The sequence below is a fragment of the Martes martes genome, assembly GCF_963455335.1.
Source record: "Martes martes genome assembly, chromosome: X".
Taxonomy (NCBI): domain Eukaryota; kingdom Metazoa; phylum Chordata; class Mammalia; order Carnivora; family Mustelidae; genus Martes; species Martes martes.
In genome coordinates, this window is record NC_137897.1 from 78,444,309 (window position 1) to 78,456,387 (window position 12,079).

Consider the following 12,079-nt stretch of genomic DNA (forward strand, 5'->3'; position numbering starts at 1 on the left):
TATTATGGTTGGATGGATTTCATACATATCTTGGGTATTCCTATTGATTTTAATAACAATTCTTGATTGATATCTGTTTCCATCTTTCTAGGGATTCCTTTCTATGTCAAGGATATCAATACAATATAAGTCATATATGAGGGCAATTTATTCTTCCCAGGTTCTCTTGTGCTCTTTAATGCTGTTTTTCCCTAAGTGGATTGGTTTTAAATTTGAATAGATTTGTATGGCTAAGAAATAATACTGTTCTCTGCCTAAAAATATTTGACTAATACACTAGGGTCACAGAACACTATCCCCAGGTATAATAGAATAAGAGAATATCCCCCACCCTGGTAGCCACACAGCCATGGGGCACACACACAGCCTGGGCTTTAAAGAGAAGTCTACGTATTTGAGTCTCTACCCTACTATTCTCCAAGAGTCACTGACCCTCTTTGGGTCTCCTTTTCTTTCTCTATAGACCAGTGATCAAAATGCAGGTGTTGGATGGATTTTGCAGAGATTCGACATAACATGCAATGCCACTATTTATTGAGAAGAGAATCAGGGATCCTGAGTGGGAAAATGACACAATTGGTCTTTGAGCAGATTAGCATCAGTTAAATGTTGGCTTCCCAGCTCCCAGCAAACCTCCCGCTCAGTCAGAGATTAACTCAGGCTAGAGAAAAAAGATAACAAAGATGGTGAAGATGAAGATGACTACGAAAACAGTTTCTTGTCAGGGCTGTGTTCTCAGGATCCTGGAGGAGTCTGGGTGAGGGTCTCCTATGGGATCATGTGCTTGGCCTGGAGGAAGTGAGGAGAGGGAGTTGGGAGATCAGCAGAGCCAGGAACCTTGAGTCTCCTCCCCAGGCCACCCAGTTTTGGTTCATTTGGCCTGAATTCCTGATCCTCACCTTGCGCCATGTGAGAACCAATGTAGTCCCGGTGGCTGTCATGAAGTTACCTAGTGTGGAGAAAGCACAGGTGACATCCATTAAAAATAAAGCCGGAGACAATCTGACTGCACAGTACCATTGTCCCAGTCTATGCAAAAGGAACACGCCACCACACTGATCACAACTTAGGCAATGGAATGAGCCCTGTGGAAAAACGGAAAAACTCCTGAAACCAAAATGTCTGCCAATAAAGGTACAGGTCCATGGATTTAGGAAAGTAATGAACAACTGTTAAAAAAAAAAAAAAGTGGGCTAGCTAAAAATAAGTAAGTAAGTAAATATACAAATAATTTTAAAAAAAAAAACTGCTTATCTTATAAGTAGTGAGTGAACTAAATAAGCAAAACAAATTACCTGCAAGTTGACATGATTAAATCTTGGTTCCTCCCAGCTCCCTCCTATCCCCATGTACCCCCAGCACTCACTTCTGAGACCACTGGAGGTTCATCCCAGACTGGGTGGAGAAAGTCTGCCCCATTTCCTGCTGCTTCTGGCAAAGGGTGGGCCAGGAGCTGCAGGAGGGTGCGGGCACTGGGACAGAGGATGTGCTCTGGGTCTCCTTGGGGCTGGCGTCCCTCACAAACAGATTATCATTCACGATGCATAGACTGAAGGGGGAAAAATGGGACCTTAGAAATTGGACAGATTGTCAACCCCACACCCCAACAATGATCCTGCTCCCACTGCCACTCAGCAAGCAAGTTCTTTCCATATCCCTACTGTGCCTGCCACCCAGGTTCCTTGGCTGATACCTCTACTTTTCCTTCACGCTTCACAGAGCCAACCTTTGGAGAGACTGTCTAACCAATTTCACTACATTTATAGGTTTATCCCCAAACCATAGGCAAATTTACACCCATATTTACACTGCCAAAGAGTGGACAGTCTAATATCCGTTTTTCAGAGGAAGTCACTGTGTCACAAAGAGATCATGTGACTTGACAAAAGTCACAAAGCTAGTGAGTGTTGGGATCAGGGAAAGAACCCATAATCTGATTCCAGAGCCGATGCTCTTAATCACTAGGAGACATGATTCCTTGGTTATCCCTGTTGGCTTTTCACAATATCGGAACACCCCGAAGACTGTACCTCCCCATTCACATACCCCATAACTCGTACTGAACTGGGTGTTCCACCCACAACAAAGCACTCACCTGTAATTGCTGACAGGAGTAGCAATGAAGGTCCGAGTGAAGGCACGAACAGAATCCTGAGACATGCCTTCCACTTTAACAATGAGCAACAAACAATACCCCCTTAGCATTCCAACATGCTTTACATACTCACATAGCATTCCCCAGTCAGGGTCTGACTTGACATTCATGCTGAAGGGGACAGTTGTTCTCTGGGGAGTTCAGGGTGTTCTGAATGGGGAAGGCAATCTGTTCCCAGTGACAGGGACCCTACGATGTGCTGGGACCAGTGAAAACCACTTCAAAAGTGCATTTGATGTATTTTTCACAGCTGCTTGAGAGATGGACATCATTAGTTCCATTAACATTTGAGTAAACTTATAGGTTAGGAGCCCAAGGTCACAGAGTAAGGATCTAGGGTCAGAACTGTCCAACTCCACAGACTGTGTGTCTAATGCCCAAGCTGTGTGGGGCAGGCAGGCATAGACCTAGTTCAGACCAGGATGATCTGAGGGCAGAGTGGAGATGGGAGAACACAGCGGGAATAGGAAGAGAAGGGAAGGCACCAGGTAAGCTGGGAGAGTTCTGAGAGGGAGCCCAGGCAGCGGGGAGGGAACAGAGGAGCATCTGGCGAGGAGTTTATACACACACACACACGCACCTTCCTTGAACACCCCGTTGACAGAGAAGCAGAGCATTCTCTCCTGAAACGGAAGAGCCCAGGTGCTAAGTCACCTATACTTCCTACCCACCCATGGCTTTCTGAGGCTGCCCTTGGGAGAAAGAAGGTGCTCACCGTCTGGAACCACATGTCCACCACGAAGGAGCTGAGGTCATGCTGAGTTTTGGGAAGCACACAGAGGGAGCGCATGACGTCACATTTTGTATGCTTCAGCAGCTGAACACGCAGGGCTATGGGGGGAGGAGAAACAAGCAAAGGTCAGGGGTTGCCACACCCTGGGCCCTGTAATTACCCCTGCACACCCCCTTTCCCTGCCCAGTCTTTCCCATCACACACGCACAGGGGTCCTTCAGCTTCTTCATATTCCTGCTTTCCTTGAAGTACTCGCACAGGCTGCTTCTAGCAGAGAAAGAGGAAAAGGAGGTGGTGGTGTGGCCAGTGTGGGTGATTCCAGGAGCTGCCCTGTGTCTGCTGGGGAGCCACAGGGCCCAGGAACAGAGACTGAGCTTTGCTACTCACGGGCCTGGGTCCTTGGGGCTGAAGGGAATGGCCAGGGAGAAGCAGGCCTCTTCGTGGTAGGCACCAAGGAGACCCTGACGGTCTCTGGAGTCGTAGATCAAGTAGTAACTGTGGGAGAGTAATGACGGCAGTCTATCTCTGTGGTCTGGACCCCAGATGAGATTTCAAGACCGAGTCAGCAGTCCTGAGCTTGGGTGGCCTCACCCGTCCTAGCCATCCCCTTCCCCAGATTCCCAGGAGTACTCACTGCTGCAGGAATTGCAGGACTAGACGCTTCAGTGCATCAGATCCAAAGAAGCTTCCCTGAAATCACAACAGTCCTCAGGACCACGGTTGTGCACCACCCAAAACCCTGCTTGATCTGCCCTCCTTACCCTGCAGGTTGGTAACCACTTGTGGGCTGCAATACCAATGCTGGTTGGTGAAGGTGACTCCTGGCTGTCCTGGGGAAAGGAAGAGGGAGTGGGCAGTGTAGACCAGGAGCTAGTGCTGGACAGTCAGGGAAAGGATGGGCCTCGGAGAGGGTGAGGGTCAGAGGCCAGGTGCAAAAGGGCCCTGGAAATTACATGGGCAAGACTACATTTGGGATCACGGTCTTGGGGTCCCTGATGCTCCTGGAGAACGTGGTTGAAGAAGATCTGGAGTCCTTGTTGGGTTCCCACATGGATCTGGACCTCCATGGTGTTTAAGGGTCATGAGAATTGTAACTTCTGCAAGACCTAAATGGCTTCAGGGCTGGTTTGGGGCAGCATCAGTGCCAGTAGAGAAGTCAGTAATCAAGGAATACACCTACCAGGCGTAATACCTTGGGAAACAATTCCAGGATGGAGCTGCAGAAATCCAGACAAAACAGAAAAGTCGGTGAAACTTTGCAGGTGTCCCTCATCATGGGAGCAAGCACACTTACACCTGACACACAGCCCAGTATGTCCCACCTACACTGCAGTGTCCCAGCCTTCCAGCGCCTTTGGCTCCTCCCTTGCAGATGGACCTAGTGGGAAAGCACATACTCTCTTTCCTCCCTCTCTCTGATTCCATTCCGCTGCTCCACCCCTTCCTCCCCCTCCCCCTGGGTGGATCCCACCTAGACTGTCCTGAGTCCCATCTCCAGTGCCACCAGAAGCAACAGTTGAAGCCAGGGCTTCAGGGCTGCCTTCCACTTTCTTGCTCCCTTCCTTCCTTCAGGTCCCCACCAAAGGCTCCAGAGAGAAGAGGCAATGGGGTGGGAGACCAGGGCTCTGCTACCTCACTAGGGGTCCAGCATTCTGTAGGGCCATGAAACCCCCCAGGGGTGGCCCAGGATGCTGGGGCAGGGAGGTGACGGAGGCAAGACCCAGGAGGCAGGGAGGGAGAGGGAGGGGGATGAAGACAGAAGAGGGAGTGAAGGTAGGAAAGGAGAGATGAGAGAGACATAGGGAAGTAGAGACAAAGGAGGGAGAGAAAACAAAGCAAAGGGAAGGGGGAAAAAATGCAGCTCTAACCTGGTGGTGGGGGTCAGGGAGGAAGAGAGGAGAAGGAGGAAATGGCTCCCTGACTACAGTCCTTTCCTTCATCTGCCCTGGCTGGCCCTGGCACCCAAGGTAAGAATGGAAAACAGGCAGGTGTTGGCCTGGGGGCCCACTGCATGCTGGATGAAACTTTGTCACCTGCGTGAGCTCAGTCTGAGCTGGACATGGGGAACGAGGCAGCCACAGGGGCAGGAGAACTACCCCAGAAGGAGTAGAGGGTCAAGCCCCAGGTGAGCAAGGAGCTGAGGGTCTGTGGTCCCCTCTTATGATCACTGCCTTCCCTCCTGTTGGCCCCAGTGCACCTGTGCCTGTCCCAGTTGGTTCTTTGCCTGAGGGATTATAACCATATCCGGCTACCCAGGGCTCCTCTGAAGGACCAGTCAGGATGATGTGCCTTGTGGAGGGAGGGGAGGGGGCAGTGCCTCTGAAAGGCCTGTCCTACTGCCCTCTCAAGCACCTCTGCCCTCTGCCTTCCATTCCTGCCTCAGGAAGCCCTCTGCTCACTGGCAGTCACCCACTTCTGGCCCTCAGACTCAGGGAACCCTGGTTTCTCCCAAGGAGGGCCCAGCTCCTGGCCCTGAGTCAGAGGAATGGATGTCATGATGGCAGACCCCCAGGACCTCGGCCCTCAGCATGGGGCAGGAAAGCCACCAAGCCAGCCTGGAATTGGAGGGGGGACACATTTGGTTCAGGAAAAGGAGGGTCCCTCTTAGAACAAGGGAGGGAAGCCCTGCCTCGGCAGGGAGGCAGGAAGTCCTGTCTCAGCATGAGGCCCTGGGTGGGAGGACCCTTGTCAGTCCAGGTCACAGCATGTGGTTCAAGGTGGTCACCCTCGTCCTAGTGAGGAAGGGGAGCCCTGCTTCGTGGATCACGCTTTGGGGAGGGCATGCTAGGGAAGGCTGGGTGCAGACAACCTGCAAACGGACCTCAGACCAGACAAACTGGTGAGCAGGTCAGACGAAGGGAAGGCGATGTCTAAGCACAGGTGAGGGACACAGAGAGGAGAGCATAGGGACTCTGGTCCCCCACCCCTCCCAAAGGAACAGAGCTGCTGCCTCCTCCAAACAGGTACCGTCAGGCATAGTTCAGAGTCCCACGGGGTGACACAGTGTACAACTGACCTTATGTTGGTTGATTTATCAGGGAAGGCCGTGCACAGGGTGCTTCTGTCGGCAGTCATCTCTTCTGGCTGCAGACTTTTGCCCTCGTCCAGCTCCTCTAAAGACATCACCTGTAATTATGGGGAGGAAGCACATGGAGCAGAGAAAGATGGCCAGGATGACCCTGCACACCCAGCCCTTCCCTTTTCCAACAAATCCACTTCCTTGACTCTTGTCACCATCCCATGAGCACTCCCACCCTCCTTTCAAAGAAGGATCTGGGTACCACACCTCACCTCACTGTTGGAGAGGTTCGAGTTCTTAATGCCAGTGGCATTCTGCACAGTGTCAGACAGGCCATCCAGCTGGCAGGGTGTCTCGTTTCTCAGGTTCGAGGGTAAAAGCTATGGTGAGGGAAAAGTTAGAGTGAGGAACTCAACAGCGGATATCTGAGACCAATCTGCCTCTTCTACCTAATCTCTCCCAACTTCACCACCAGTCTCGGCACTGGCTCTGAGTCCTCTCACCTCAGGCATGTTCTTCTCATGGGTCTGCAGGGAGGCAGCCATGCTGTGTCTAGGCTTTGGTACCATTTCAATATCATGGGTGATCAAGTCTCCGAGAAGCCAAGAGGAGGGAATCAGAGGGCTGAGAGAGGCCCAGCTGGTACAGCTCCAGCACCAGCCCCTCCCCACGTTACCATCCCTAAATCTCCTTTCCAGACAGGCTCCTCTGCCCTCACTTGCCCTGGGATCACTGCTGTAGACATACCAGGGGCAAAGCAGACTCTCTGGATGTTAAGAGATTGCTGGGAGCCTCCATATCATTTGTTCATGGTCAGCTGCAGAGTTAGAGATGGGGTCAGTGGTTCTGAGTGTTTGAGGTGGAGATGGGGTGCAATAGGTATTTGAAGAAGATGTGGGCCTGGATGTGGGTGCACAACTAGTCTTGAGTCAGCATTACCTTTGTCTGCTCCACCTTTACTGACTTCAGCTCCTTCTGCACAGAGTTGGGTGTGTCAGAGGGGTAGATAAAGATAGAGATCTGTAGGGAACCCAAGAGGGGCTGGGTAAGTACCAGGAAATCTGACACAAGACCTTGCCCCTCTCCTGCCCTCTTGCCCCTAACTAGCCCCAGTCACACCCTTGACACGCACCCTTTCATTAGCTTCATCCCAGATCTTGCCGTTGACATTCTTCAGTGCAAAGGCAACGCTGGCATCCTCAACAAAGAACTGGGCCTGCATTCTCTCATAGTGAAACTATAGGGAGAATGGCAAGAGAAAAAAATAATATGAAACCCCAGTCACTACTCATCTGCCCTGTTTCTTCTCATCTGCTTCACTGTTTTCTCTTACCTCAACTGGGGTGAAGGGGACACTGCATTGTCCCTGAATCAGATCCAGCAGCCACTTCTCATCATATTTGATGCCGAATGGAATCTAGGATCCAGAGATGGGAGAAAAGATGGGAGAAGAGATTGACACAATGGAATCCAAGGTTAAGATAAGACCCAACCATGTCTTGCTTTCATGCCTTTTTTTGGGGGGGGGGGCGGGGGAGCTATGAAATAATTTCTTATGATAAGATGTTATCCATCATTGCAAACTTTTGTACCAGACATGGATTTCCTAAATGACCTTTCTTTCCATTCAAACACCTTTCTTCAAATAATCAACTTAAGATGTTTAACATATACTTCCTTTTATAAAGTCCCAAGTGATCCTAGCTCAAGGCAGGATGCCTCAGCCTGCTTCTCCAACAGGGACCCCGGAGACTCCTACTTCTTCAGCAGGGACCCCAGAGACTCAACCTCCTCCCACACTCAGCTAGAGATAAACTGAGCCTTCCAGTGTGGAGTTGCTCCATCTCCTTGGCTGTAGTTTCCTCTGCTCTTAGACAACTTACCTGATTCTCCCTGTTGTCAGTCTGTTCCCTTTATACTGCTTTTCTGAGTCTGCCCTTACTTGATCTAGGGTGTTAACTAGGATGTTAACATATGTGATGTAGAAAATGTGACGATGCTAGTAGTAAAAAATGCCGACTACCCACTCCTCTGCCCCCAGAAAAGTACCTAGCATCTCTACATGAGTCCAACACAATTCCCTCTGTTCACCTTCTTCTACACATTCAGTCCATTTTGCCAGGATACTCACAATGATCTTGAACCATTTCCCTGTGATCTCATCCTGCTTCTCCTGCTCCATTCTTCTCTCTGGAGGCTTTTGCTCTCCCTCCATGTTAGTCTGGGTTTGGTCTTGTTTCTGAGAATTGCCTCTCCGATGACATGGTGGAACGGCATAGGGAGCGCTGTGGGGAAGTGGAGAGAAGGAAGTAGTCCACACGTGCTCAGAAAGTCTTCCATTACACGTTCACCCCACTGATACCAGGGTACAATAAAGTTTGCTCAACCATTAACCTGATTCTATCATTCTTCACTCTTCCAGGTTGGAGAAGAGAATGACATATTCTACCTCAGGCCTATGCACTCCACTGGCTGGTACATTTCAGCTATGCTGACTGGTCACTTACTATCTCACTCGGGTGCTCATGTGAGCGCCATTTGTTGCTGGATCTCCATCTTGTTGCTGGTGGGATGAAGGATGAATGCCAGAACTAATTTGTTCAGACCAGTTGTTGTATCTCCTTCGGTAAATACCCCAGCATCTTGTTCTTCTTTTTAAGGGGTTACCTACATCATTATGCCCTGAAATTGAGAACAACACATCAGTGGTCCCCAAACCACAAACGGTTCTGGGGAAATATCATGGCTAATGAAGAAACATCACTGACTTTATCATCTAAAATCAAATAGAGCACAGTGCCAAAAAGTTTGACAAACTTCTCTGTAGTTCCATTTCGTGGAAGATGAGAGATGGGGAGCACTTGCGGCCAAGAAGAACACAAGCACAGAAGAAAGGGTTTGGGCCTAGGGTTTCATCTGTGACATTAGCCCTTGCTCTGCCCTTTTCAGGCTGGGTGACCTGGGACAAGTTGCCTGTCATCTCTAACTCACAGTTTCCTCCTCTGCCCTAGGGGGATAACAAAATCCCCCCTGGAAGTTTGGTGTTATGGTTCAAGGGCCAAAGGTGAGTTCCTGCCTGAGGAAAGAATTAGAGAAGTGAAAGTTAGATCCGATGACAATATCCAGAAAAGCCAGGAGAGACACAACATGGAGAATGCCAAAAGAGAGAAGGAGAGAATTAAGGGAGATGTAGAGAGCATATCGAGCACATGCTTCATTTGAGACCTGGAATGAAGGAGAGGGAAACATGGAGAAGTGTCATTTGAAGCAATCTTGCTTGAGAACTTTCACAAAGTAGCAGGATAATCAAGTCAGTATAACAGTACTAATAGGCGACAAAGTATGCTTTAAGGAAAAACATTCCTAAGGAAAAGATGTGCATTTCACAGTGGCGTTAATGTAGCAGAACTGGGGAAATTTGTGACCAGAAGTCTCAAACTAAAAGAAATATTAAAGGTTCTTCTTCAGGTAGAAGAAATACGATCCCAGACTGAGGCACAAAGATGCAGGAAAGAAAGACTAGTAGCATTTGTGAATATGTAGGCCAGTCTAAATGAGTATAGACTATGTAGCACCAGGACACTAATTTCTTCTAGGGATTTAAATATACACACCAATTCATGGCAAATTCATGGCAAAACACTGGGAGGGTGCGGGGCGCCTGGGTGGCTCAGTGGGTTATAGCTGCTGCCTTCGGCTCAGGTCATGATCCCAGCGTCCTGGGATCGAGCCCCGCATCGGGCTCTCTGCTCAGCGGGGAGCCTGTTTCCTCCCTTCTCTCTCTGCCTGCCTCTCTGCCTACTTGTGATCTGTCAAATAAATAAATAAAATCTTAAAAAAAAAAAAAACAGCACTGGGAGGGTGTGAGTGGAATCAGTGTTCCAAGGTTCCTTCACAGTCTGAAGAGCTTTAAGGAAGTAATTTACATAAGACCATGAAAAGGCAAAAAAAAAAAAAATAATACATTATAGTCTTAAGGGTAAATGCTACAAGAATGGCTAAAGAGTGTTTAACTGCCCAGCCAGTATATATATATATATATATATATATATATATATATACTTATATATATATGTGTGTGTGTGTGTGTGTATACATGTATATATACATACATGTATGTATACATACATATACACATGCATACATACACACACACACACACACACACACACACATATATAGGGTGCCTGGGTGGCTTCGTCAGTTAAGGGTCCAACCTTTTAAAAGATTTTATTTATCCATTTATTAGAGAGAGAGAGAGAAAGAGATGAGGGGGAGGGGAGGGGCAGAGTGGGAGGGAGAGGGAGATAATCTCAAGCAGACTCCACACTGAGCAAGAAGCCCAACTCGGAGCTCCATCTCACAATCCCGAGGTCATGACCCCAAGATCATGACCTGAGCCGAATCCAAGAGTTGACACCCAGGCGCCCCAAGGGTCTGACTCTTGATTTCAGCTCAGGTCATGATCTCAGGGTTGTGAGATCAAGCCATTCTCTCTCTCCCTCTCCCCCTAGCCCTCCCCACCCCTATCTCCCTCTAAAAGAAAATATTAAATCATTTCAAGGAAAGGAGAGGAAAAGGGCATTACCACAGGCAGAAATAAATGTGCAGTTAATATGGTATACAGAAACCAAGTTATATCTATATTTACATTAAAAGTTTCAGACTGGATATTCCAAATAGAAAGATAGGTATTACAAGATTGGAAAGAAAACATTCCATCCAATGCTCCATAAGGAGACACATGCAAAATTTAAGGATTTAGAAAATTTGAAAATAAAACTAAAACTTGGCAAAATGTATACCATTTACACACTAACCTACTGAAAGCTGTTATACCCATATTACTAAAGGGAAAGGTATTCTTTCAAGGAAAAAAAAAAAGCATTACTAGAGAAAAGTGGGAGATTTTGTTGTGATGAAAGCTTCAATGCAAAAAGAAGCCACTAATACAGAATTCTAAATTTGTGTGCGTGTCTTAACACAGAGCCAAAACATGCAAAGCAAGCATGACCGTAAAAGGAGAAATGGATAAATTCACGATTACAGGGGAAAACACCTCCTTGAGTGACATAAAATGGCAGATATAAATTCCACTAGGTGGAGGTTTTAAAATGAGAATTAAGTAAATTAATAAATTTGCTTAATTGGCATGGAACAGTGCACATAACCACTACACATGGAACATTCCAGAATTGGTCATATGCTGGGCTATAAGGCAAACCTCAAGAAATGTCTATGGAGGTAGTACCAACTTACACTGAATAGTTGATGTAAGAGTCAAGAGTAATGGTGGGTTCTCTGCCCCTCCCCAACCTCTAGTATGTATCCAAAGAATGTTAATTTTCACCACCACCACCCCCTCCCCACCCCCTTTGCCTCCCACCCAGCCAACCTAGAAGACCCTCCCCACTCTCCAAACTCTGGACCTGTGAGGATCACATAAGTCAGGTCTATCCCCTCAACCAGTGGGGTGGTGGGGGAAATTCACATCAGCCATGACCACTTCCACAGAAGAGGAGGTTTTCTATGTGGAACCAGGATGGGAATGTCAGGACCCAACAGCCCATTTCCTCGAGTCAGCCTGGCCCCTCTCCACACTTCCTTTTAATGGGGGTTGGCTGGGTATCCGGTGGGTGGGGGAAGGGACCCAGAACCCCTCATACCCTCTGGGGACCTGAGACCAAGGCCTCATGCTGACCAACTCACCCATGGTGTGGACTGAAGGCAGTGACCCGTCACCAATGTCCTCCCAAGTTGCTTGTGAAGAGAATCCGTGGGGTCTGGAGCTGGATGTTTGGAGATGATCAGGGACGGCTGCTGAGGAAGGTGAGAGCAGGCCACAAACCACTTTGTCAGCATCACACAAACAAGAAGGAGTCCTTACAGGAAGTCCCTTCCTTAAAGGCATGGAGAAGAGAGCATTGGCTGCCAGAGGAGGCTTTACTTCATATAATTACTGTCCCCTGAATTTGTTACCAGCCTACCAGGGAACTGTTTCCAACTGAATCAGCCCTGCAGAAAAGGCCAACTAGAATCAAGAGGGGTGGGACCCAGGTATCTGCAGCTACAAACAGGGAACTCTGTATGCCAGGCTCTGTATCCACTGCAACACATCTTGTTCCCTCATTCAGCAAACCCAGAGAACTCTGAGTGCCAGCTATAGGGCAGA

At 48.5% G+C, this 12,079-nt stretch overlaps 1 protein-coding gene across 1 annotated transcript; it reads right to left on the minus strand.

The window, feature by feature from the left end:
• Positions 1-1,362: 1,362 nt before the first annotated feature.
• Positions 1,363-11,818, minus strand: LOC308337431 (nuclear RNA export factor 3-like; the record flags this gene model as incomplete). Its single annotated transcript, XM_080795541.1, has 17 exons — positions 1,363-1,549; positions 2,096-2,168; positions 2,736-2,778; positions 2,871-2,986; positions 3,097-3,155; positions 3,276-3,383; positions 3,523-3,578; positions 3,650-3,718; positions 4,069-4,105; positions 5,905-6,014; positions 6,180-6,287; positions 6,847-6,927; positions 7,040-7,144; positions 7,241-7,324; positions 8,039-8,192; positions 8,415-8,589; positions 11,617-11,818. The coding sequence occupies 17 exons, from the start codon at positions 11,816-11,818 to the stop codon at positions 1,363-1,365; spliced, it is 1,767 nt and encodes a 588-aa protein (XP_080651667.1).
• Positions 11,819-12,079: the final 261 nt, after the last annotated feature.